Source organism: Phalacrocorax aristotelis, chromosome 5, assembly GCF_949628215.1.
Source record: "Phalacrocorax aristotelis chromosome 5, bGulAri2.1, whole genome shotgun sequence".
Lineage (NCBI taxonomy): Eukaryota > Metazoa > Chordata > Aves > Suliformes > Phalacrocoracidae > Phalacrocorax > Phalacrocorax aristotelis.
The window spans coordinates 40,954,506-40,980,415 of record NC_134280.1 but is presented as its reverse complement, the minus strand read 5'-3'; the positions used below and the strand labels follow the sequence as shown (position 1 = coordinate 40,980,415).

Here is a 25,910-nt window from a genome sequence, read left to right as displayed (position 1 = left end):
ACAGGGTGAGTAGAAAAATCACTTAATAAAAAAAGCTTGGGTGAAAATTGAGAACTACTTGACCAAAACACTTTGGCTCGCAGGAAAGCCAAACATGCCCTACGGCTGGAATACTATGCAAAAGCACAGAGTGGGTGAGATGGATAATGCCCAAAGGATCCTTGCAAAATGATCCAGATTGGCCTGCATTTACTTATATTTACCCTGAATAATGAGTGAAAACAGAAACTCTAAATACATTTGGAATGATAAAAATCAAATAAAGGACTTCACAATGGGGAAGACAAGCAAACCATGAAGTTGCTGACAAATGCCTGCACCATCGGTGGAAAACAGTAAGGTAAATCAACAGTTTTGTTTTATCCCCCTGTACAGAGAATAAAGAAAGAGAATAATTTTAAATCACTAATTTAAAACATGATGGTATCAATAAAGAAAGTGTAAATCAACATGCTACAGACTGGCTTCACTGGTGCTGAAAGTCAGACAAAACAAGTGAAAGTGTATTGCAATTAGTGGCAGCTGGCTTCCTGCAAATTAAGTGACGCTCAAGTCCATAAATGCTTCCTCCCACTCCATGCTTTGCCAGAATTTATTAACAGAGACACCAGCCCTAGCTGGAGTTGGCCAATCCACTCCAGAGCACAACGAAGCCAAGCTGTCAAAGAAGTTCTGGACGTCTGATACAGAAGGGTTTCGCTAGGCACCAGGGATGCTGTGAGGCTGAAGTAACCCTTGGAAAACCAAAAGCAATGGAACCGAAAGAAAGCTGGACTTCCCAGGCTTGGCTCATATAACCCAAACCGAGTCAGATCCTGGAAAAGCCTTTTAAGTGTAACAATCTGGAAGTTACTTTCCACCCCTGCTTCTTCATTTGTGCTATTTTTATATTTGCACCCAAATATTCCTGCACGCATCTGGTGTTATGTGTTGGTAGGTGATGTGACCAGAGTTAGTTCTGCATGGCATCACCAAGAAGAACCTGATCTAACAGCTATCTTAGTAAGACTGGTTTTCAGTGGACCGTATTTCCTTCCCCATCTGTACCTTAAGAACAATGGTCTCAATACTTAACAGTCTCAGGAAGTCTTTAGAGATTTTAAAACCAGAAGGGAGCCGCTACCTGAGCTCCTCCATCACTACCTATAGGATGCCACACGGCTGTTTCTGCGTTTGGAATGTAATGACTCTCTTCAGGAAGACACTAATCTTTGACTTGAAGAACCCAACACAGATTTCACCACCTCCTTGAATAAGTAATTGTAACAGCTGCTGATCTTTACTGTTAAAAAGGTCACTTGTTTCTTTGTGCAGTAGAGAGACCTCTGATCTTGACCTTCCCTGTCACATATCCAACAAACCAAGAAAAGCACATTTACAGTTGATTAAAATATATGCTGCAAATACGCAAAACGCCACCGAAGCCAGGCTACTTAAATCCCTGCCTGCCCACACTGCTTTTCACTCCTCCCTCATGCCTTCTCCCTTCCATATGGTACATGCGTTATCACACACGTTTCAGAAACATCTGCAGCACCATGTTAAGTCCAGACTTGCAAAAGCACTGGGGAAATTGTTGCCATAATAAGGGAAAAGGAGGAAAGACAGTGACACCTTTGTTCTGGGGCTATGAGAACTAATGCCCTTGAGTACAGAGAACCATTTAAAGCACGGAAAAAATCCTCAAAGATGAATAAAAGAAAAATGCCAGATCTCCAGAGATATGCTTTCAAGGACCATACAGCACATGACCTCAGAAAGTACTGAGAGAGCGCGCTGCAATGTTTTCAGGCTGTAACAACAATCTGACAAGCGCAGCTGAGTACTGATGCAGAAAGGACAGCATTGCAGTTCATTCACAGTCTGTACCTGTCGGGTACACTGTTTGATCCATTTTGCTGATTTATGATGTACCAAAGCTCAAGACCAAAAACATTCATTGTCTTTTTCTTCTGTATTTTTGTTAAATAATCCAGGCCTATGGAAAAGTTACCATGGAGAGCAGAGAACCAGCCAAACACCAGCACTATAAGAAAAAGCCGTTGGGCAAAAATGCAATTTTTAATACATTTACAACAGCTTTTGGATAACTGATTTAAGCTGAATACCTAGTGATAATGTGGAAAGAAAGATTTTTGTTTTTAAATTCAAGATTCATATCTCAACTACACATTTGATAATGCCCCTCTAAATCCCAACATCCATCATAAGCTTTTAAAAAAATCAGGGAGAACGCCCCAAAGGGAAAAAAAGAAAGCACATACCATCTTTCTCATACGAAAAAAAAAGAAAATAAAACTAAGAACCATTTGGACAGTCAGAATCCAGCTGTGAAAACTACTGTCATTTCCTCAGGCTCTATACAGACTACAACATATGTACGCCCTCAAAAAATGATATAAAAGGACAGAGTAGTTAGAAACAACTTGAGGCCAAACTTGCAGAAGCACGTAAGAGCTTTTCCAACCCTATCATTGAAAGAGCCAGCCCTGTCATTACCATGAAAAAACTATGCTGAGGTTTCGAAGCAGCCTCTTGAGATACACAGATTTAGCTGCTGTTCTGCACGGCACTGTCTAGGGCAGTTCGCCTGTACCTGTTTAATCGCTTCCTGTATGCTAAATGATTTTAAAACCGAAGCCTGACAAAAGCATTCTCTGACCAGCTTGGCAGTGAAAGCATGCTCCAGAGAGCTGTCTGATTTGGTTACCTGCCCATCCTTGGCGTAGCAAACCGAATTGGACTGGGTGTATTTGACAGCAATGCTGGCAACAATCAGGTCTCGGACAGCAGACTCAGGCAGCTGAAACAAAATGCCATTGTCAATGGCCCATCCTATCAACCACGGATAGTGATCTGCAAACCCCCAAAGCAATCACAAGTACTGTATCAGAGAGGGAAAATGAATTAACTAAAATATCCTATTTTGTTCAATTACCAACAAATTTTGTTTAGATTAAAAACTGTAAATGATTGGTTTGGCGGCTAATGTCCAGCTCACAGGGATATGGCTCAGTCTTACCAGGTCAAGAGGGCTCTATCCCTGGCCCTAAGCTTGCAAAATCTTCTGTATTTGCTCACCTTCGTCAGTGGTGCTCATTGGCAAAAAGTTAAGCACATGCTTAAGTACGTACAGGACTGCAATAATAACAACAGCTCCCAATATCTGCATTGAGTATTATTTTTAAGTCTGTTCCATTATTAATTCATTAACACAATTTTTATCACCTCAATGTCTGAACTTGCTTCTGAGCCCAAGACTAATCACAAACTCATTAATTTCTGGTTTTGAATAAGAACAAGATCAGAGACAAAGAAATAACTGGTAACTTTCTGTTGATATGAACTTTAAATGATTAGCAGTATCAGCAAGGCCAGATTTTATATAACACACTGTACACAAAAGGGATAAGTAAACAGTGAGTCAGAATGAGATCACAAGGGATCCTTAGCACATGGCTGTCTCACTATAAGAAATGACACATGGTAGCTTCTTATAAATAAGAAATACAAATATTTTGGTCGTCAGAGATAAAGGGCAAGGTCCTGCTCCTCTTATTTATGCCAGGAATCAAAACAAACACAAACTATTCTGATTCATCGAAGTATATTTGGTCCAGAAAGTTTATTGCATTGTTTTGTTGAAAGCCAGTTAAATCTCATTAAAATATTTTAAGAGCTCTTAAAATAGAAGAGTGACTACTTCCTTGATGAAAGCACACCAGTTCATTCCACCAGCCTTTAAAGTAATTCATCTTCTGACACTTACGTTTTTATTCTTTGTAACAATGTTCTTGAACAATGACGGGTCGATGACAGCATTGTTCCTCTTCTGCATGAGGTGCAATCCATAGAGGGTTCGAATCTCATTGTCATCTGGCTCATAGTGAGGATCCATCTAAAAGCCAAATGACAGGCCAGTAAAACACTCTTAGAACCAACGTCTAGTAAGAGCTTAGGTTAAAACACATTATCTAAAGAACCCAAAAGAAATAAACTGTTTATAGAAAGCAATGTCAAATCATCAGAAGAAATTAGAATTAACTGGAGCAGCAAGGTCACAACAGCATGGAGTGACATTTACAGGCCAAAGAGAGGTAGTGCAGGATAGACGCTTACATACAAACATCCATGTTGCAAGCCACAAAAATTTACAAAGTCTTCTAGTCTTTCACAGAAAGGGAAAAACATCCACACAAAAAGACTCTTCCCAGTCTTCCACAGGAAGAAATATTTTTAATTGCTTCATACATGTCTCAAGGTACAACTCCTAACACTCTTTGACATTAACCAGTGAATGTGATTATTTCCAGAGATGCACTCTCTTGGGGCACATCTCTAGACAAGCGTGCAGCACAGCTAATATACACCAGCATAAGGGGTAAAGTTAAATGGAACTCAAACTGCGTTCAGGTCCACCCATGCGTGGGCTTATTTAGAAATCTGGTAGCCCCAGTTCAGGCTGAAGCATGAAGTATACTGGATTAAGGCTACCAGCACTAAATAAGAGTGTGCACACGCTTTATGTTGTTTCCCTAATCCATTTAAATTTGTTCAGATCACCTTTCCTTAGCATCCCTCTGCAGAAAGGCCCTGAAGATACAGGCTTAACCAATACAACCTCATCCTTGCAAAGCTAATTGAATTCGGGAAGTATCAACTGCCAAGATTGCCTGCAATTTCATTCCTTCTTGCCTGAAGCTCCTGAGCCATCTTCTACAGCTCCCCTGATAGTAACGCTACAATTGCAACTTCAGCTAAACCTTGGATTTTCTTTTTGTAGTGTTATAGTAAAGTTCTCTGCTCGTTTGTCTCAGAGTCAGGCAGAAATAGGACCTGTTTGGCTGCTCCAACAGCATTATGTAATCTGTTACTCACATTCACCAAAACTGGATGATTTTGAAGTCCCAACAATCACTGCAGGAACTAAAAGGCAGCCTGACACTGACTTGACCGCACTATATTAATATTCCTTGACAAGAGCATCCTGGTTGCAGTATGTAAAGGTACGTCGTCTCAGGTCCAGACTCTGCCAGTGCTGCTATCTTCGTCACTGACTGTACCAGAGACTGCCCTACAAACACCAGAGGCCCAGAGATACACCACACGTACTTCTCACTGCCAAGACTCATGACATCATTGAGGCACTCTATCTTAGTTAAAGAGAATTCAAGAAGGATAAATTCAGCAAAAGCAAGAGGAAAGCTGCTGGAGAGTAGAAAGAGAGCCCAGAAATTCTGCTTCTTTGAAGTACTCTTGCTGGTTCATAGATTTAATTGCTTTAAATCCACATAATTTTGAAAGCCAAGGAAGGCATTATGAAAACACTCCGCTCTAGGACTCCAGGCTAAATGTGACCACAACACTGCTGGTGGAATTCTAGCTTGTACTGGAATCCCCAAAGACCCAGAGGAAACACTTCCATGCACTGCAGAAGTGCCTGAAACAGCCCCCCAGCTATTTGGACATTAACATCTGTGGAAAGCAGGTATAGGAAAAGCAGTAGAGGGTGACAGTGGAGCAGGAGTGCAAACCTGGAGAACACAGTAACCACCGTTCTTCTTTTTGGCAAGGATTTTGAGAGCTTCTTCCTCATAGCCAGGAGCTACCACACCATCAGACACCTGCAACACACACAGATTTTGGCCTCCACGTGGAAAAAAAAAAGAGGGGCTAATACTGAAAGCTCCACTTGCCGTTCCCAGAAAGGGACTGAAGGCACACCTCTTGGGGTCTACATGTACCATACAATACCAAAGGCACTATTACAATATCAGTTTCAATCCTGGAAACAGGATTGTGCCAGCAGTGTGCCCAGGTGGCCAAGAAAGCCAACAGCATCCTGGCTTGTATCAGGAATAGTGTGGCCAGCAGGAGCAGGGAGGTGATCGTGCCGCTGTACTCGGCACTGGTGAGGGAGGGACAAGAGGGACATTGAGGTGCTGGAGCGTGTCCAGAGAAGGGCAACTCTCTTCTCCTGAGTAACAAGCCATAGGACGAGAGGAAACGGCCTCAAGCTGCATCACAGGAGGTTTAGATTCTTATTATGAAAAAATTCTTTACTGAAAGAGTGGTCAGGCATTGGGAACAGGCTGCCCATATTGGTGGTAGAGTCACTGTCCCTGGAGGTGTTCAAAAAACAAGTAGATGTGGCCCTTCAGGACACGGTTTAGAAGGCATGGGGGTGTTGGGCTGACGGTTGGACCTGATGATCTTAGAAGTCTTTTCCAACCTTAGTGACTATAGGATTCTATGGAACAGGAAACAGCGGAGTGCTATAAGCTCTTGGCAGGAGTTAGTAAAAAATACTCTACCATCACTTTAAGCAGAATGGAACTAATAACTAACCACAGAATCACAGAATTCTATTCTATTCTATAATATACCCCCTCCAGGGGGAACAGCTCATGTACCACATCCTCACTTCTCAGCCCTAACACGGCTTAGAAAAAAATAAATCCTGATTTCAACAGTGATACTCCTGACGAGACAATAATGCTGGCAAAAGAGCTGTTAACAATATTGAAACTGAGGAGAGGAGTTTACATTCATCAGTGCCAAGAGGTGATATACACCTTTCACATTCTTATCCTACCGTGTGGCTGGGTTTGGGTTTTTTTGTTTTTTTTTTTTTTTAAGTAACACTATACCAAATGCTGTCCTCACAAACCAAATGCGCTCTCTCACTTGTTTGAAAAGAAGTCTCCAACATTCAAGACAGCCCTTTGCATTATGCCTTCCCCCTCTCAAAAAAATCATAAGAAACATATAATGGGATGAACATGAGTGGTAATGCATTAACTCCCAGCTGTTTGTATTTAAACGAGTGACTTGTACAATGCAGTCACCTATGCAGTTAACGTTGAATCCAAAAAGTACAGCCTGGAAAAGTGGCTGAGCCTACACATAACTTGTATCAACTGGCAGGTAGCAATCTACATCCACATTCCTGCCTCGGGCAAGAGGCTGGCCATCAGCTCTCCGGTTGTCTACTGTTCCAATTACAGTCGTTCAACCAGATAGTTGTGACAGCGTAATCAGGGTTCATTTCCGGAGGCCTACTCCGAGGCAGAGGTTTGCAATCATCTCTTGAAAAGCAGCATTTCAAGCACTGCTATTTCACAGGCTCTCCCATACAGCCAGGTTTTAACCGGTAGGAAGAAAAATGATTCAGAAGATAGGTGTAAATTCTGCACTCTGGATAGCGAATTACACAAATGGACCAACAAAATAGTCTTCAGGAAAATGGGTCAAATTCAAACAGAATGGCTGTTACCAACCAATGACTCCATCTAGTGTGATTCTCCTTTTTACACTCTAATGATTTGCTGCTATTTAACTAACCTCTCTGGAAATAATCTTTGCAGTAGCCACATCGCAGGTATCAGACAGGGCAATGAAGTCACCAAAAGAAGACATCCGATCAGCACCTGCAAAACCGTACTTTTTAGTAACTTAACCAACTACAGTATAATACTACTACTAATAAGAAAGCCTTTGTGCCTACAGTCCAGCCAAGTTCCATGAGAGCTAATAACACAGAAAAAAAGCCATATAAAAGCAACAAGGATGAAAAATCCCACCTCAAACGCATGCGCCTTTAAATATTCCCATAGTTCAGATATTCTTCCTTCTTCACTGCATTTGCCAGAGCTCTAACTCTGTAATGACTAACTCCATTACTGCAAGCAGCTCTGCTGTAGCCATGGTGGCAAGAGGGCAAGGAGAGGCAAGGATCGTACAGAAAGATTTTAGATGGGAGACAGCTGGAAAAAGAGGAAAGCTTTTAGATGGCTATGCTCCCATCTGGCTTTTCCTGCAAGAAACCAGACCCAGATATGTAGCCACGAGCAATTTTTTTTTTTTAAATAATAAATATTCTCTGTATTTAATGGCATAGCTAAGGTGAACAATTAATGGCACTCAGCTCCTATCACAGATGCTCTACTACTTAGCAAGGTCAATTCTTCTGTCCCTGCCATTCTAAAGATTTGTTTTTCTACCAATCATGCAATGGTTTTCGAAGGGCAATGTTCAAAGGTGGTCCCTGAAGTGGTGAAAAATAAACCCAAGCCATTACGTCCCTTGTCAAATAAGTTTGCTTTGTTTTCTATAATCTGTGTAGGTTTTCTAGGAATGCCATGCAAAATGAGAGAATTAGCAAAGTATCTCAGCTAGGCAGAGGAAGCTGTTTTTATTTACTTATTTTTACCTTTTTTAATGAGCTCTGAGGTACAAAAGCATTAAAAAAACAGAACAAACAAAAAAACCCCAACACTGACCAAACACCAGGCAGAAATATTTCTACTGAAGTTCCTGAGCACCTCATATACAGCGGAAGGCTGAGTGTGCTACCAGCACAGTTATTTGTTTATCCATCCTTTAGCCAAAACCTCAGAGATTTATATTTAAATTAAAAAATATAGGTCTTCTATATATATCAAGGAACAGAATTCAAAACCTTTTTAGCATTTTTGAAACAATTTACAAGTTCTGCCACTTGGAGAACAATTTTTGCTAGGCAGTCAGTTCATTTAGTCAGCCAGTCAGATCCTTATGGAGAAAAAACCCTACAGAGGAGGAGTATGGTGCAAAGGGAAGAGGCTGCGAAGTGCTAAGCATGCTCCTCAGGACCTGAGAATTAAGTTCGGCTCTTTAGACACGCTAGTTTATTCATGGGCTTCTTACCTCTGCTTCGTGCGTAGGCAGATGCTAAGGGCGTTAAGGTCTTGTGGAAGTCATGCACCATGCAGACTTGCGCCTCCTCTTCGCTGAGAGGTATTCCAACAGCAGCACCTAGTGGGAAATAAAAGCCAGGGCACTCAAACCAGAACCTCTCGCTGATCCCTGCCCCCGGGAGCTCCCCAAACCACCAGGGTAAGGGGCACAGATACACCACTGGCAGGGCCTGCCAAAAGCCATAGTCCATTCAAAGAGAAAAGCATGGCAACAAGGAGCCACCCACCTGCAGGACTGACGTGTTTGAAGGAGGCTGCAGCAGGAATGCCTAACGCCTGCTTGAGTTCCTTCACCAGCTGCCAGGCGTTGAGAGCATCACACAGATTGATAAACCCTGGAGAGCCATTCACCACTGCAAACACAGCACACAGACAGACACATTAAAGCAGGAAGAGTTTGCTCCCTAGAGTCTGGACTCCAAGCAGAAGAGATTTTTTCCCACCAAGAATTGAAATCACTATAAATTGTTCTTGTTAAATGACCCTGGCTCCTCAACAAGGTTAAGTGCCCTGAAAACCTTCAGTGACTTGTGAGGAATGCACAGGCTTGAGACTCAGGAGGTGCCAATACAATTCTCTTCCCTACCAGAAGCTGCTGATAGGACCTTGGAGCGAGACACGCACTGACCCTGCGTGCCTCCCCTCTGGTGCAAGGGGAACAAAGAAGGAACATTCCCGGTTACGTTCTTTGAGTTCTTCAACCAGCAGCCATTTGGAACAAGAGCCACCTCTTTCTGAAGGAGCCTACCAGGGTTGATTTTGACCAAGGTGCATAGGCAATGCTGTCAGAGAAGAACACAAAAAGAACATCCCCTGCTCCCCAGCAGGTACACTTCTTTACATATTTAGTAAATAAATTTCACATAGTGACTATGGCTCTGATTCAACAAAGTACTCCTGGACTAGCCAAACTTTAAACACGTGGTCTCTAACTGATGTCAACAAAACCATGCACAGCCATGAAATTTAGGGCAAGCTTTAAGCCAAATGCTTCATCTAGTCTTTTCATCAGAAATCCATGCCAAGAGTAAAGGTCATTCAAAAGTCTGCTCTCAAAACCTTTTGCCCTGCCCCTGCAAGAACTGTTTGCACTGATGTGGCAGGACTGCGAGCATTTCAGGAGATAGGAGGAAAAGATCATTTTAGCAATAGTCCATGGCCAGAACAAGAGAACACAGTGTTGTGCTGCCATACTGGGAGGCAGACTTGCAAGCAAATCAACTTCCAATGCAGGCATGGAAAAGCTTCCTATGAGATCCCAGAATTTAAATAAGGAAATTCTGTACACAAAACTTCATTGTCTGTTCAACAGGACAATGCCTGCACACAAGGCAGAGCTGATTTTCACCAATATTAAAAGCAATCTCAAGAACAAGAGTAGCCAGTCTTTCCTTCTCTCCAAAACAGGGGTTTCCCTCACTGCAGCAGTGCTGTGGTAATTGGCACACCCTGTAAAATGGCACAGAGAGACACCAGACCTGTCCCAAACTCTTACAAGTGAGACCAGTATCCTTTCTCTCTGCCACCACTAGCAGAAGCAACATTCTAGAAAACTAAGGTAATAAACCTCTGCTCAAAACCATCAAAGAAAGGGAAAAAAAGAACAAAACCCATTCAAACGTAGAGAAGAACAGCTTGGTTTCTAGAGTAAATGGTGACACAAAAAGACAGGGAAGATACTAAATAAGGAAAATGGAGAAGTGCAAAGCATCTTAAAAGGGCAACAAGGTCTTCCTTTGCAAAATCTGGATCTAATGTAAAGCAGAACGGGCAGATTTAAGTCGTGCACCGTGTCTTCAGTGTGGACACCAATCTTTCACCAACAGAAAACGTGGCACTACCATAAGTCTTGTGGGGGTCAGCAGACAAGCTTTTCTGTCTCACACAGCTCAACCTTTTCATTGCAAAGCTGCTGCCACTCAGTAATAAAGCAGATAAGGTACTGCTGGCCATCCCTTGGTCTAAGGTATTCCAGTTTTAAAGACAACTGGCAGACACGCCCTACCACGTCCCTTCCCAGCTATGCCAGAGCTTCCTTTTGGCCAGCATGGCCTAGGCCTCACCTGTCAGGGGGAGTTTGGATCTCATTGTGTAGAGCTGCGCAGGACTCTGGTGAGGATTCATGCCGTACCTCAGGGGCAGCTGGGACACACCCTTGCTGTACTCTTTCCTAAAGTAGTCAGAGATGGCTGCATCGTACTGAGCAGTGTGGGTGAAAGCCTGAGGACAGAATGGGGGGACACCTGTCAGCTTACAAACATCAACTTTCAGAGGATTTGGTGTTTAAAGAAGTGAAAGAACAAAAGGCAAAGGAGTCTGGTCTAGCCCTTTGCTGCAAGAAAACATGACCAACCTTCAGTGCAAGGTGACGCCTGGTTTCCATGGAGGTGTCTTTGTCCCTGGATGCCATCATCTCTTTAGCTACTGCAGAGTAGTCCGCAGGGTCGCACACAACCGTCACGCGAGCATGGTTCTTGGCAGCTGCCCGCAGCAAGGCAACTCCTCCTGCAAAGAGAAGGACGGAGGCATGAAGCACTTCCCATCTGGACATGGCATAACAAAGAGCCACATCTGAGGCCAAGAAGAGACGTGCACCAATCGATCATTTGTGCCAGGTGAACGTGCCTGTCTCTCTCCAGCAAGGAGAAGGAACTTAAGAGTGCTCTTCAAAACGCAAAAGGCTGGTGAGTTCGACTCAATCCACAGGTGAAGGTGCACGTTGACTGGCCTTTGCAGATACAGGCAGAGCTGCAGGGGCAGGAAAACAGGTCACCCATGGGCTGTGATGAGCAGCTGGGGCAGGAATGCCTTCAAGCAGCACAGCCACATCCTGAAGAGGATGGCTGGCTCCACATAACACTGAAGCACCACCTTCTGAAACAGTGGGCTGCGGAGGGGTCTATAGGAAGATTTACTTCTACACTGCCAAGAAACTGAGGCTCCCAAATCTCTCTGCAAATATTAATGCATCCCACCCAGGTCCTCTCTGTAAGGTAAAACACCATGCTTCTCCCTTAAATCTGACTCTGCACAGCTATTACAACATCTTAAATCATACAGGCTACTAGGCTGTTGCAAAAGAAAAGTAGAGGCTGGCACTGCTACATGCAGAGTGAGTACTACTCCATAAAACATTTAATAGAGAGCTCTGCTGGGCATCATTTGGACTAAACTACTGCAAGAAAATTCATTCCCAGTCCAACCTCATGGCACAAAACTGTGCCTGTACTCTTCACAAGCTGCCAAGCAGAGATGCTGCAGTGAAGGAACAGCAAGCCTTCTGGGGTTAATAACTAGCAAAAGCAGCAAAATTGCTGATGATACAGACGGCCATGGTTCCAAACTCAGGTACAAACTATTCTCCCACACACGCAGACCAACTCCTTTCCTTGTAACAGCTTCCTGCAGTGAAGTTTTCAGCAATCCCCAGAGCACTTTCAGTGGCTCAGCTTCTTCTCTCCAAAGCCCATGTTTTTTTTATTTTTACTACGTTGCCAGAGGCTGCAAAAGAAGTTTATTCTGCTCTCTGTTTCAGTAGAAAGCACACTCCACCTGGCCTTTCCTAGCACAGCCTTCTACAGTACATCAGGCTTCTTCCTTTGGGCATTGCCCACCTATGCAGCATGGCTTGCCAGCCTGCTACAATAGTCACTTGCCATTTGAATTGTAGGTCTGCTTAAAAGCAATGAGGTTTACCCAGTTGTTCTTTCAGACTGCTCCTTGCAACTCTTGCGCTCTTTAGCAAACTTCCTTCATGAGTGTGCAATGCCACCCAACAAGAATAAAAGACCTGAAACCACTTAGAGACCAGAACCATAAAGTCTGCCTGGAGAACATGGAGAATAGATGTGCTCTCCTTTTGACTTACCAATATCGATCTTTTCCACTGCCTCTGGTACAGTTACATCCGGAGAAGATACCGTCTTCACAAAGGGGTAGAGGTTACACACCACAACTCTGAAAATTGAGGGGAAAAGCAGGTTACTCAATAAGAAATAAAAAAGCCAAATCGGGCTTGGAACACACAAGGTACTACCAATGGTTTTACAGTCTTATCTTAAATCAGGGGTCAACATAAAATCCTGTAGCCATGGCTTCTTTCTCCAAAACATTTAAGAGTCAGTGGCGTTCAGCCAAAGGCCAAATGATGTTACAATGGTGGAACAGTACATGCATTGTACAATTTAACTGAACCCTGTGCAGTAAACAATATTACAGGAGATAAAACCACAATATACAGACATTAGTTAAAAGGAAGAATTTCTTTAAGTACACGGACCTGAGTTTAAATGTTTAGTGATTTTGGTGTGCAACTTGAGCTATTTCAAAGGACTTCAAAGTGGGCTCTGAAGGTACTGAAAACAGGCATCCGCCAACTTTCATAAGAGAGTAAGCACTCAGCGCAAGGTCCTTTGCAAACAAAGCATACACATTCTAATTTTCCACAACGTTTCCAAGAGCAGAAAGCCACCTACGTATCACCTTCTGGACTTTTAAAATACCAACAGCATATGAAAACTGAGTGCACAGCCTGGATCCCGTAAAGCCTCTGTGGCACATGAAAGCAGGTAGGAGAAATTACTTCCCCTCTCAAAGTAAGACTGTATCTTACTGGAATTAGTTTCTTGATCTGATCTGGAAGAAGCTGCAGTCTGTATTCCAGAAAGCACAAAGTAATAACTTGCCCCGTCCCATCCTACGACTGCCACATGAACTGTAGTGAAAGGAAGTATCTGTTTTGACTTTCACAAACAACGTTTTTAATCCAAGAGAATTAATGCACTCTCTTGATCTGAACATATGAAGGCACTGAATCCCAATGCATGCTCAGTACTGGCACATTGAATTGCTGTGACGCATACACTTGTGTCCAACTTTTAATATTCCTTTGCTTGCACACCGTGTGAAGCATTCAAGTGGAAAGGATGGTCAGCTTCCAGTCCAGTTTTCAGAACCCGCTACATCTCTAGTTTTCCTATTATAGCTTTTATTGTCCATTCTATTTGTAACACACCCCCTCCCAAACCATTCATGCTCCCAACCTGTTGCAAACCATCAGGAATCTGTGGACTTTAACACTGCTAATGCTTTTATCTGTGGAAATGAAGATAATCCATATCAAGGATTCCTACCTTGACTTGGGTATGTAAAATTTACTCAACTATGCAAAGACCCTCCTGCTGAGGATCGGCTCCTTCTGCTTTATGTAAGACAACCCAAATCCAAATTATTACTCTGGATGCGAGTGCACTGTAAGTCACTGATGTAAAGGCACGTTACTCCCCCTGCAATTCAGCAGAGCCTGCTTTCATATGCAGCGTACTCTGAACAGTCACTACTGCTGAGCCATCTATGAGGATTCCTGTGGTTTTAAATTTCAGGTTTTCAAGTTCAGCCTGGAAATCCATCCATCCTAGGCACATCAGTTTTAAAAAGTGATTTTAAAAGCTAAGGTGCATTCTGGCCCAATCACCACAGTCAAACTATACCTCCCATCCTGGCTATACCTACAATTTAGTATGTTCAGTTGAACAGCCATTCATTTCTATACCAGGAGCTACCCGCTGATGCAGAATTGGTTACTCACAATTGCTCGTTAGATGTTAAAACCAATTAGTTAAACATAGTCCAGGCTGCCCTGTGTGAGTGTACTGAGTAAATACATTCTAACAAAACCAGAAAAATATCTTTGGTACATTAGGGCACAAACTGCATTACTTCAATTTCTGGCCGTGGCTTGCTTGCTCCCATGATGCCACTCAGAAAGCAAGTTTGCTGTCTGTTATCTGTGTGTTTTCTGTCTTTACAAATGCTGCATGTTCCTGACCCGCTTTCCATGTCTACTCTTCATTTACATGTTGAAACTCAGTAAATATTATGCAAATATCAAAGGGTATATTTACTAAGCAAGTATTTCAAAATCAGGAATTGTCATCTGATCAGACACCCAGAGCCAAGCTGAGGGGAGATGTGCCAGCCTCGAAAGTACCGAATTCAACTTTGGAAGAAGTGTAATGTGGTCCAACACTGACTAAATGTAAAGTGTCAAAATTCCCAGATAACCAGAAAACATTAAAACCTCTGTTCCGTGTGGAAACTGCAATGGAACTTTCTTGGTTTAGTTTTCTCTTACTGCAAGTGATGAAGATGCATCTGTAGAAAACTGTATTTTTTGAAAACAGAGTATCTCCTGACAGTGAAAGGAAGGACATTGCAGATCTTCTGGTGTGCAGATGTTACAACCTTACTGCTCCCATTCACTGGTGTTTACTGGTCTCCAGTGTTCATTTTTGATTACTGATGAATTGCATCATGTCCCCCAATATTTACCTTACAAGGCTGAAATTCTGTTTGTTCATATCAGCATTATCTTCTGGGATATTGCGAGCCAAGATGCCTAGTTACAAAAAAACAGTACATCTTTACTGAAGAAAGAACTTAATCACCAACAAACGTTTTAATTCAACATCTTCCTTCAGACTGTGCTTTTCCTCAGAGATCTTCTGTCATAAACTTTCTGATTCTAGTTCAGGTAACAGTCCTTAGCCCCTACTCCTCTACCCTATTCCATTTTCCTGTCTCTTTGGTTGTTCAGATTCCATACTAACAGGATTTTTTAATCCCCAATGCTAAATTCTAGAGCATTCCAAGTGCTGAACAGCAACCTCAAAAATGTACTTTATAAGCATTCAGTTGCTACCCTCAAAACACTAGAACTGTCATTAAGGAGTTCATGGAGAAGAAAAGGGCACCTGCCGCTTATCAGTCAGCAACACTTATGCCTATGAAGCATCTGTAGCAAAAGAAGCTGTGCCTCTAGCTGAGCAGCACAGGAGGCTGGCTTGGGTCTAGGAACTCAGAGAAACACGCAGGTGTCTGGCTGGCACAGAGTGAGCAACAGCAGGATCCTGGGTTCAGGGTTGTCAGGGGAGATTACCTCCAACCCTCAAGTATGACAGGCAACAGGTTCAGTGTGAGGGATCTCAAGCACCATAACAGGAGATGAAAAAGCAGATGGATTAATGCACAGATTGACCATTTATCAGACATATTCTTTGCTGAAGAGTTGCCAGGGAAGAGCAGCCATGCAGCAATCACCCACTAAAAACTATGCTGTCATGTTTCTTACACTGCACACCAGATTCATCCACAGGTTAAATTTGGGGACCTCTCTGCCTAAACAGGTCTGAAATTGACCCTGCAAAGAACATGCAAAGGCATTTACAGAGAAGCCCTGTTACTTGTAGCCCGGGGGAGGAAAAGCTCTGCTAACTGCATAGATGCCAGCATAGCAACAGAGGAAGTAATTCAGCCACAGTGCACCCCTCCACCCCATGCTTTTCACCTCTCCTGCTGCTGCTAGAGCAAATCTGCTTTCATTACCCAGTTCTTCCAACACAATCCTTAAAAAAAGAGATATCTGTCAACCCCCCCTTCCCACCCTCACTGCCCATGGTTTTCTCTTTTAGGCTGAAAATACATTAGCAGAAACATACCAGCATGGACCGCAGGATGAAGGGTTTTCACACGTCCACCTAACATCTCAGGGAAACCTGTCAGGTCCGAAACATCTCTGCTCAACGAGAAAACACAGCATGATAAGGTATGTGCCATGCTGACTTAATCTATAGGTTGAATGTTTCTTATCCCCATCAGGGCAGTAACTTAAATCTACTGGCAATGTTGGTTTTACTAGAAAGAGATTTAAAACCTAGGAGTTTTGAAGGCATCAAGGAGGGAAAACAAACTTAGCTTCCTCTTGGCCCATCTGTTAAAAAAAAAATTACCACCTTTCCATACATGACAGGAGGAGTTTAGAGAGAAAACACAGGCATTACTCCTCTAAACTTCAGTATCTTGTATCTCAGTAAGAACACAACATATGGAAGGTGTATTACTAAACTGCTAGGAAAAACCTACACTGAGTGACAGACCAGGCTGCATCCTTCTTACGGAAGACCAGGAAGTAGTTCTGAGATGAGGCATTCTATATCAAGATAGATCTGACCATTTTGTTATGACTGGCATCTGTCAACTAGTTAGCAAAATGTTGCTAGGCACAGAAGGATTAGTAGAAATAGCCAAAAAGTTGGTTTAATGCTCTCTCACTCTTCACAAGGTTTTGATCTGTATCTTATGCAAAAGCTACATCTGACAGAGGACAGAAAGGGTGTTGCTTTCTAGTAAGTGACCCAAATAAAAAAATTTTATAAATTCCACTACAACCCACCCCCTCCCCACCAAAGAGGCAACACCTGCTTTTCCTATGAAAGGAAGCAAAGTTCATGGGTCACACTCAGCTAAGCAGCATGTTTATTTCTCAAATACACTGATATAACCAAGATAAGCAAATCCCAAGTCAACATGGTTAATCGGGAGAATGGAAGACCATCTTCAAAAGAAGCAATACCTCAGTACTCTTCTTCCCAGCTTAACCAAAACGTTAATTAAAGCTTCACCACTCCCTGTGACTGTTTATGATGGTAAAGGCACAATAACTTGGAGAGGGAGGGGAAATGTGACTATCCTTTGCTTCAAGCTTCACTGAAAGCACAGCCAAGCAAAGTTGGAGACACATGACCAAGTGCTGGATAACAGCAAGGACATGAAGCTCTGGAGACGATATATATTCATGCTGTTGTCCCAGACGCCTATCACTACATTCACAGGAAGTAAAAAAAGAGTCACAGTCACCTTGTCCTGACAAGTAATTGACAGAATTTTCATCACTGTACTGGAAACAATTTTTATTTGGTCAGAGTTTTTTTAATCACAGCATGGGAGAAACTAAAACAAAGTTCCCCGGAATCACGGGCCAAAACAGCTAGTGACTGTATGCACCCCTTCTCAAACAGTGGACACACAACACTTAAAGGCTCTGTCCGAAAAAGCTGACCATCATGCTGGGAAAATTATTTGTGACAAATCATCTCCAGTGAGCTTCAACATATTCCTGACAGATCACCTTTCCTGTCCCAGGACTGGGCAAAGATCAACTCTCACCTGGCTGTGAAGAACAGCACTAGGGTCAGGTTATGAATTTCAAAACAACTGATTGTCTCACAGGGAAAAAAGCTGGCTCAGGGCAGACAAGGCATCCCCTCCAACACAACACTCCTGACATCCCTCTGCGTGCTGACCGGCACAGTAACACTCTTTGGTCTCAGTCAAACAACTTTGGGCCAAGAAGGTACTTAAGTTTGCTCTGGGACTTTTGGGGTGGGTTTGGGTTTTTTTTTTTGGAAGGGAAGATTCACTTTCAGTCCAGTTTTCAATCTTTTTTGCTCACAGATCGAGAAAACAATTTAAGCAACCTCAGGACCCGCATAAGCATTTTTGGTGGAGATGTATGGGAAAGTGTCTGTACCTGACAGGCAAGCCAGCATCTCTCAGGGACTTGGCTGTTCCTCCAGAGGCAATTAAACCCAGGCCAAGAGCATTCAGATTCTTTGCAAATTCCACCAGGCTGGTCTTGTCAGAGACGCTGAGTAAAGCTAACAGGTGGGAAGAGCACAAATATTTCGATTTTAAAAGTGGAACAGAGAAAGGAAACAACAGGATTAAGAGAGGGAAGCCTTTAAAAGTTCTATAACTTAGGAATCTTCTCTGATGTGAGATGACTGGGTCGGGAAGGTAGGAGCTGACCGCCTCACGCTTGCCTGTCCCCACGGGGAGAAGCCCCCCACAGACACACAGAGACCCCGGGGGGAGGAGGCAGCGCCACCGCCGTCGCCTCCCCGCCTCGGGGCACGAAAGGTGGGACATCCCCTCGCCGCCCTTCCCGCTTCTGCTCCCGCCCGCCAGTTTAAGCCCCTCTTTCACAGAGCGGCGGCTGCCCACCAGCTCGGATCAAGGTCAAGGTATCACCAGCCCGCAGGGAAAGGAGCGTCCCCCGCCACACACAGCACATCCCGCCTCAGGCGCGGGAACTACCAGGTCGGGAGCGGCGGCCCCGCTCCGAGGCGAGCGGTACCCAGCCGCCCCTCGCCTTCCGGGGCCGTCCTCTTTAGCTGAACCCTGAATACGCCTCGGTCCGCCATTTCGTGGCCCGGCTAGAGGGCGAGCCCCTGCTATCCCTCCCTCCACCCCCCTATACCCGGCGGCCGCCACCGGCCGCCGCCGCCACAACCACAGCGGGCGGTCGATCGCGGCCCACCCCGGTTCACCGGGTCCTAGCCGCCCCCGCGTTACCGAGCTGCTGCCGGGCGGCCATGGCGCCGTCGGTGGGTGCGTGCCTGCGGAGGCAGGAGGGCGGGGAGGAAAGAAAGGAGCGAGTGGCGGCGGCCCGGCGGGATTTGGGTGCCCGCTGCTCGGGGGTGGGGAGGCGGGAACCTGAGGGGCCGGCCCGGACGGGGCGGGGAATGGCGGGGAGGCGGCGGGCTGCTAACGGGGGTGTATAACACACGGGTAGCGTGTCACGCCGCGCTGGGGGGCGTGGGTGTGCGGGAAAGGCACCTGCGTGCTCGGCGTGCAAAGCTCTGTGTGAGGAGCCCAGAGCGAGTTGTGGGTGCCCCGTTGTTGAAAGTGTTTCCTGCGCACCACGTGGAGTGCCCACGGGTGTTCGGTGCGCACGTGCGTGCGGCGTCTGGAGCGCTGCAGGCGTGCGGTGCGCAGCAGGGCCTGCGGCGCACCTACGCCCTGTACGTACGTGTACGCCCTGCAGGTGCGGTGCGTGTGGGTATGGAGAGCACGCGCGTGGATGCGTCCAGCGTGCTGGCGTGGGGGAAGCAGGCGCGCAAACGGGCAGCGGCGCCGGGGTGAGGAGGGGGTGCTCCCTTTGCCACCTCTGGGCTGCAGCTGGCGGTGCCCCCGCTCGGCAGGTCCCAGTGGGGACGGGGTGGGTAGCCACAAGCGTGGTGCGTGCAAGCCGAGCACCGTCAGGCCAGGGTACACGTTTTTCTTGGGCCCCTTCAGTGACAGGAAACCCAACTGACTAGGCAGCTGAAAAATGAGGTGTAGGTGAGGCAATACCTCATTGCAGTGAAAGGTGGTGTAATAAGGACAATTAATTTTTCGCAGAAATACTCAGTGGAATTTCATCTGTGGCAAATCCTCTCGCAGAGCTTACAGTCTACTGATGAGCAGGGGCAAAGACAAAACGCTTGTTTACCAAGTCTGAGGTAAAAAATTAAGCTTGCAAGTAGTAGAATGATGCTTTTCTTCCCTTTATTTTTTATTTTTCTTTGTAAGAGCAATTAACAGGGGGAGCTTTTGTCCCCTACAGGCCTCCAAATTTCCTGGAACTCCTTGGAAAAGAGTTTTTCTTGGTTTTGTTCTAACTTGTGGTTGACATGTAGCACTGACGGAACATACTGGGTTTAACATTGCTGGTTCAAATCTCCGCTGTGCCCCAGTATACCCCAGCAGAGTTAAAGTGCAGCAGTGGGACAGCAGCAACCCATCCTGCTTTGCAGGTAGAGAGCTCTCCAGTTAATTTCCAGCACAACCCCTGGCTGTCACCCTGCTGGTGTTCACACAAGGCCTCTCCACGGCTGTCCTGTCACATCAGCAGCACGCAGTCAGTGCTGCCATTCCCAGCAGGTAGCATTGCCCAGCGAAATCATAGAATCATAGAATCGTTAAGGTTGGAAAAGACCCTTAAGATCATCGAGTCCAACCCCTAACCTATCACTGCCAAGTCCACTACTAAACCATATCCCCAAGAACCACATCTACGCTTCTTTTAAATACCTCCAGGGATGGAGACTCAATCACCTCCCTGGGCAGCCTGTTCCAATGTTTGACAACCCTTTCGGTGAAGAAGTTTTTCCTAATGTCCAACCTAAACTTCCCCTGGCACAGCTTGAGGCCATTTCCTCTCATCCTATCACTTGTTACTAGGGAGAAGAGACCGACCCCCGGCTCGCTACAACCGCCTTTCAGGTAGCTGTAGAGAGCGATAAGGTCTCCCCTCAGCCTCCTCTTCTCCAGGCTAAACAACCCCAGCTCCCTCAGCTGCTTCTCATAAGACTTGTTCTCCAGACCCTTCACCAGCTTCATTGCCCTTCTCTGGACACGCTCCAGCACCTCAATGTCCTTCTTGTACTGAGGGGCCCAAAACTGAACACAGTACTCGAGGTGTGGCCTCACCAGTGCCGAGTACAGGGGCACGATCACCTCCCTACTCCTGCTGGCCACACTATTCCTGATACAAGCCAGGATGCTGTTGGCCTTCTTGGCCACCTGGGCACACTGCTGGCTCATGTTCAGCTGGCTGTTAACCAGCACCCCTAGGTCCTTTTCCTCCAGGAAGCCTTCCAGCCACTCCTCCCCAAGCCTGTAGCGTTGCATGGGGTTGTTGTGACCCAAGTGCAGGACCCGGCACTTGGCCTTGTTGAATCTCATACCGTTGGCTCTGGCCCAATGATCCAGCCTGTCCAGGTCCCTCTGTAGGGCATTTTTTTTTTCTATTAAAAGGCAAAGAAAGCATTAAGTACCTCAGCCTCCTCCTCATCTTTCGTGGCAAGGTTACCTTCCGCATCCAACAAAGGAGGGAGGTTCTCCCTGGCCCTCCTTTTATCACTGATGTATTTATAAAAACATTTTTTGTTATCTTTAACAGTGGCGGCCAGTTTAAGTTCCAGCTGGGCCTTTGCCTTCCTAATCTTTTCCCTGCATAACCTCACAACATCCTTGTAGTCCTCCTGAGTCACCCGCCCCTTCTTCTGAAGGCAGTAAGCTCTCCTTTTTTTCTTGAGTTCCAGCCAAAGCTCCCTATTCAGCCAAGCCAGTCTTCTCCCCCGCCTGCTTGACTTACGGCACACGGGGATGGCCTGCTCCTGCGCCTTTGAGACTTCCTTCTTTAATAACATCCAGCCTTCCTAGACTCCTTGCCCTTCAGGACTGCCTCCCAAGGGACTCTGTTAACCAGACTCCTTAACAATCCAAAGTCTGCCCTCCTGAAGGTCAGGGTAGTGGTTTTGATGACCCTCTTCCTTAGTTCTCCAAGAATCAAGAACTCTATCATGTCATGGTCGCTGAAATGGAAAACGTTTTGCAGGTATCAGAACCAGCAAGCTGGGACCTGGTTGCCTTTGTGTAACGCACATCTCTGACATGTTACCTCTGGGGTAGTAGATGCCTGGTGTATGGGTTTTGAATCAGGGCCTTAAGCAATAAAGCCAGCGTGAGCAGGCCCCTGAGACATGCCTGCATACTTCTCATGTTTTCATTGTCAACATAGGTGTTCACTGTACACCTGCAGCTCCTGGAGCAGGCAGACTGCATTAGGCTCTCTACTTTCATTTAAAAAGAACAAATAAATAAAGGTTTCTAGATCTTGCAGGCAAAAAGCTGGGAAGTACAAAACAAGTGCAACTGGAAGGCCCAGAAACTTGACTGGTTTTGATTTGTGAATCTCTGGGCTTGGGCAGTATTGTCTGTGTAAGAAAGAGTCAAGCAAGAAATACTAAACACACTAAGTAAAACCCAGTATATGTATTACTCTTAGTAGTAGCTAGTGACAATCAGTAATAAATTACTGTTCAGAAGTGTGGCTGGGGCCAAATGAAAATATACTGTTAAGTGGTACATGAGCACTATCATTATGAAAATACACACCTTTGAGAGAATAAAAGGTGTACGAAGAGTACAGATCTGTACAGCTGAGGTGGGCTTTGGGGATGATTAATGTATGTGAAAATGAAAAACTCGACAGAGCTCTGCATATTTATCCAGTGTTGGAGAGCAATTGTGTATTCTGGTGCAGTGCCTGCGAAGCTAAGGAACAGGACACATGCTGTTTGTGAAGCAGGGTGTTCTGTGGTATTGCAGAAGCTGCGTACGAGTGGGTAGCCATGTCAGCCTATGCACAAGAGGACAGGGCCACTACTGCTTCCAGACAAACAGTCGGAGGGACGTTATCAGCGTAAATAGTGGCATTTGCTTTTTTAGCTTCTCCAGCAGTTTTTTTGTCCCTTGGCGTGTGAAATGAGGTTTCTGTTTGCACAGGGGCTTGTGTGGCAGGAGGGCGATTTGGGTTTACCCCATGTCCTCTCTTGGATTGAAGTCCAAGAAGGGATGTTCTGGCTGTGTGATAGAGGGGTGTATAGATTTGGATGTGACAGATAATGTCCTGGTTTGGGGATGGCCACGCAGGGAAAACAAACAGTCTGCCTCCCCAAAGGTTTAGTTTTGCTTTATAGAGCTTAACTAATTAACTGCTTTTTGTGATGTTGAGAGGACATTCAGGTATCCTGTGCTCTGCTCATGTCCCATCATTAATTCAACAGGAATGAGGTCTCACTGGAGGTTTTTCCTGGTGTTTTAAACCATTGCAGAAGCTCATCTTGAGCCAAGAATGCAGTAACATCACATTAGAAATCATGGGAAGAGGTAAATACTGGAATTACAAATACCAGATTAAGGTTATTTCTAAATCATACCAGGGCCTACATCCAAGAAAGAAAAACCAGGCTTAATTAGCAATGTACTGTGCTGCGTTAATGAAGAGAAGTAAAAAGAGGAGGAAGCTGAATAGAGACATACAAAAGGGATGGTGTTCCTGGTTTTGCTGTTGTCAGGACAATACCCGAGATTCCCTTCTCTTGAGACTGTAGGGAGTTATAGCAATGTTTTTTTCCTGGCTCTGAGACCCTATTGTAAGTCTGTTCTCTCTTGTTTTTTTTCCGTGTAGCCCACCAAGAGGAATGTAGAGAAAATGGATTAATTTGGCTGTGTATTAATCTGCTATGTAGGAAGCCAACAAGCTAGGGTTCTCCAGCTAATACTGCAGCTGTCTGGGGGCTAGGAGAGGGGTAGGCTGGGCTGGCAGTGGACCAAGGAAGAACCTGCCGAAATGCAGGAAACCAAAGTGCAAGTCCCTGGTTTAGTCTGGTTTGAGGCAACCCTGGCTTAAGGAATGTAGTGTCATCGGTGGTGAGTGTTACAGCAGTGGTCGGATCCGGATCTGCCCTACTCCAGTAAACATGTCTCATTGCCATGAAGCTGCTTTGGAAAAACATGATACTGTGGACATCTCTGCCTGTACAAAAACAACCTTCAACTTTGAGATTCTTCATCATACCAAGTTTATTTTCCTTAATGAGGCCCTGCGTTCATTTATATACTTCCCCACACCCTATTCACATGCAGACAACCCCTTGCCTCTTCTACGCTCTTTCTGAGCTGCCTTCAAGCAAAGTTTGCCATGTCTCAGCATGGTGGTATTTAGCATGATGTAAGACAAATACATCTCTGTCCTACTCAAACTCTTGTTTTTTTACTGAGTTATTTAAATGGGAAGTGAGGAAGTGTAAGTAAGGAAGATGTTACATTCACAAGTGGCACTGCTATCATCTGCATTGTTCTGCTACCTGGTATCTTCCTTCAGGTTGCTGTCTGCCAGACACTGGGCCTCAATTTCTCCAGTTTTACAGAGACCACAGTCTTACAAGCACTTGTATGTACCCCTACACTCAGTATTATGGGATTACTTACCACAAAGTTGAGTACTCATGAAGGTGCATGCTCAAGCAGGCTTCAAATGCCCTGTCTCAAATGTTACACAACCATAGAGATGGGAGTGGAATTTAACACAGGCTATTTCTCAATGGATAGTGCTATATCCAGTCTTCTGGTTTATCTGCCTTTTGCTCTAAGGGTTCATGAGAACTTGTCCTGGTTCTGGCTGGGATAGTTAATTTATTTCAGAGTAGCTAGGATGGGGCTGTGTTTTGGGTTTAATGTGAGAATAATGTTGATCACACACTGATGTTCTCATTGTTGCTAGGTAGTGCTTACACTAGTCAAGGACTTTTTCAGCTTCCCATGCTCTGCCAGGGGCACAAGAAGCTGGGATGGGACACAGCCAGGACAGTTGACCCCAACTGACCCAAGGGACATCCCACACCATATGATGTCATGCTCAGCATATAAAGCTGGGGGAAGAAGAAGGGAAGGGGGGGATATTTGCAGTGATGGCGTTTGTCTTCCCAAGCAACTGTTAGGCGTGATGGAGCCCTGCTTTCCTTTACATGGCTGAACACCTGCCTGCCCATGGGAAGCAGTGAATAAATTCCTTGTTTTGCTTTGCTTCTGCGCGCAGCTTTTGCTTTACCTATTAAACTGTCTTTACCTCAACCCACGAGTTTCTCACTTTTACTATTTTGATTCTCTCCTCCTTCCCACTGCAGAGGGGGAAGTGAGCGAGCAGCTGTGTGGGGCTTAGTTGCCAACTGGGGTTAAACCACAACAGAACTTCAGGGTGAAGTCTTTTTTGTGTATTCCAGGAGAAGAAGAGCTGCTAATTATTGCTCTGTTGAACCTTGTTCAAAAGCTGCATCACACTGCCCATACCACTTGCCACCAGTTACCAAATCACTGGGGTAACTCCAGCAGCTGAGCTGACAAACAGGCTAGCTGGGAGTACTCCACAATAACAGAGACTCAAGAGCTCTGATGCATTTTGAGTGTCTTTTTCAACCCTTATCAGCTTGGAGCAGCTTTTGTTTTACTGTGTTCCTTGGAGGTCCCATTTAAATCACATACATTGGCCTGGCATACTGTCTGTCAGCTGTCCTTGTAAATCTGTGATCAGGGTCCCACATAGCTGCAGAGATGATGACTGGCCTGTTAGCTAAGGTTCAGAGACACCAAAGAGCTTTGTGTGTACAATTTGACCTGGGGTTTGAAGGTTACGTCCCCTGTTCAAGCACCAACATAAGTGGTCGGTTTTCCCAAACCTTTGATATCACTGTCTAGTGCTTTTCCTGCCAAAGAAACAATTTCATTGTAATAGAATAAACACTGCAGATTTCAACCTGAGTTATTCTCGTAATGCTCTGGATTATGAATGAGACCCAAAGGTGCATAAACCGAACAACAATTTATTTTCTGAATGTTCCCATTCCTTTCCTCAAAGAGACTTGTTCCTATCCAAGCATAGAAAGAATAATAATAATAAAAAGGTAAGAAATAGTTTCTCCTGTTGGCGAATTGGTGCCTACTTACTCTATTTTCTGAAATCACTGTGCAGTGAGACAATGAATCCCAAAGCATGAAACCCTGCATTGGTGGGTGAGGAAGCAGCCTGTGATGTGTAAGCAAAGGGGCAAAGCAGCGTTTTAAAGAAAGGTCATGAGCCCTCAGAGCAGCCTCAGCTGAGCTAGATGGAGGCAGCAGCGGTGGTGTGTTACGGACATACAGGGTGCACGTATGGGAGGAAGATGTTTC

At 45.0% G+C, this 25,910-nt stretch overlaps 1 protein-coding gene and 1 long non-coding RNA gene across 3 annotated transcripts in view; one reads left to right on the top strand and one right to left on the bottom strand.

The window, feature by feature from the left end:
* Positions 1 to 19,078, bottom strand: part of ATIC (5-aminoimidazole-4-carboxamide ribonucleotide formyltransferase/IMP cyclohydrolase) — a 25,031-nt gene extending 5,953 nt beyond the window's left edge. Inside the window, exons 1-13 of the mRNA XM_075094081.1 lie at positions 18,930 to 19,078; positions 18,106 to 18,232; positions 16,235 to 16,311; positions 15,069 to 15,135; positions 12,607 to 12,695; positions 11,092 to 11,243; positions 10,802 to 10,958; positions 8,966 to 9,091; positions 8,689 to 8,796; positions 7,345 to 7,430; positions 5,535 to 5,624; positions 3,770 to 3,898; positions 2,711 to 2,803 (exon numbers count right to left, since the gene is read on the bottom strand). Coding sequence (XP_074950182.1) covers positions 2,711 to 2,803; positions 3,770 to 3,898; positions 5,535 to 5,624; positions 7,345 to 7,430; positions 8,689 to 8,796; positions 8,966 to 9,091; positions 10,802 to 10,958; positions 11,092 to 11,243; positions 12,607 to 12,695; positions 15,069 to 15,135; positions 16,235 to 16,311; positions 18,106 to 18,232; positions 18,930 to 18,951 — 1,323 coding nt within the window. The 5' untranslated portion in view covers positions 18,952 to 19,078. The remainder of the gene's footprint in view (positions 1 to 2,710; positions 2,804 to 3,769; positions 3,899 to 5,534; positions 5,625 to 7,344; positions 7,431 to 8,688; positions 8,797 to 8,965; positions 9,092 to 10,801; positions 10,959 to 11,091; positions 11,244 to 12,606; positions 12,696 to 15,068; positions 15,136 to 16,234; positions 16,312 to 18,105; positions 18,233 to 18,929) is intronic.
* LOC142057660 (uncharacterized) lies at positions 18,434 to 25,910 on the top strand. Of its 2 annotated transcripts, XR_012660708.1 has the most exons (4): positions 18,434 to 18,598; positions 19,758 to 19,858; positions 22,970 to 23,072; positions 23,374 to 25,910. It is a non-coding gene; the product is annotated as an uncharacterized LOC142057660 (long non-coding RNA). The 2 variants fall into 2 exon arrangements; XR_012660709.1 differs by lacking the exon at positions 22,970 to 23,072.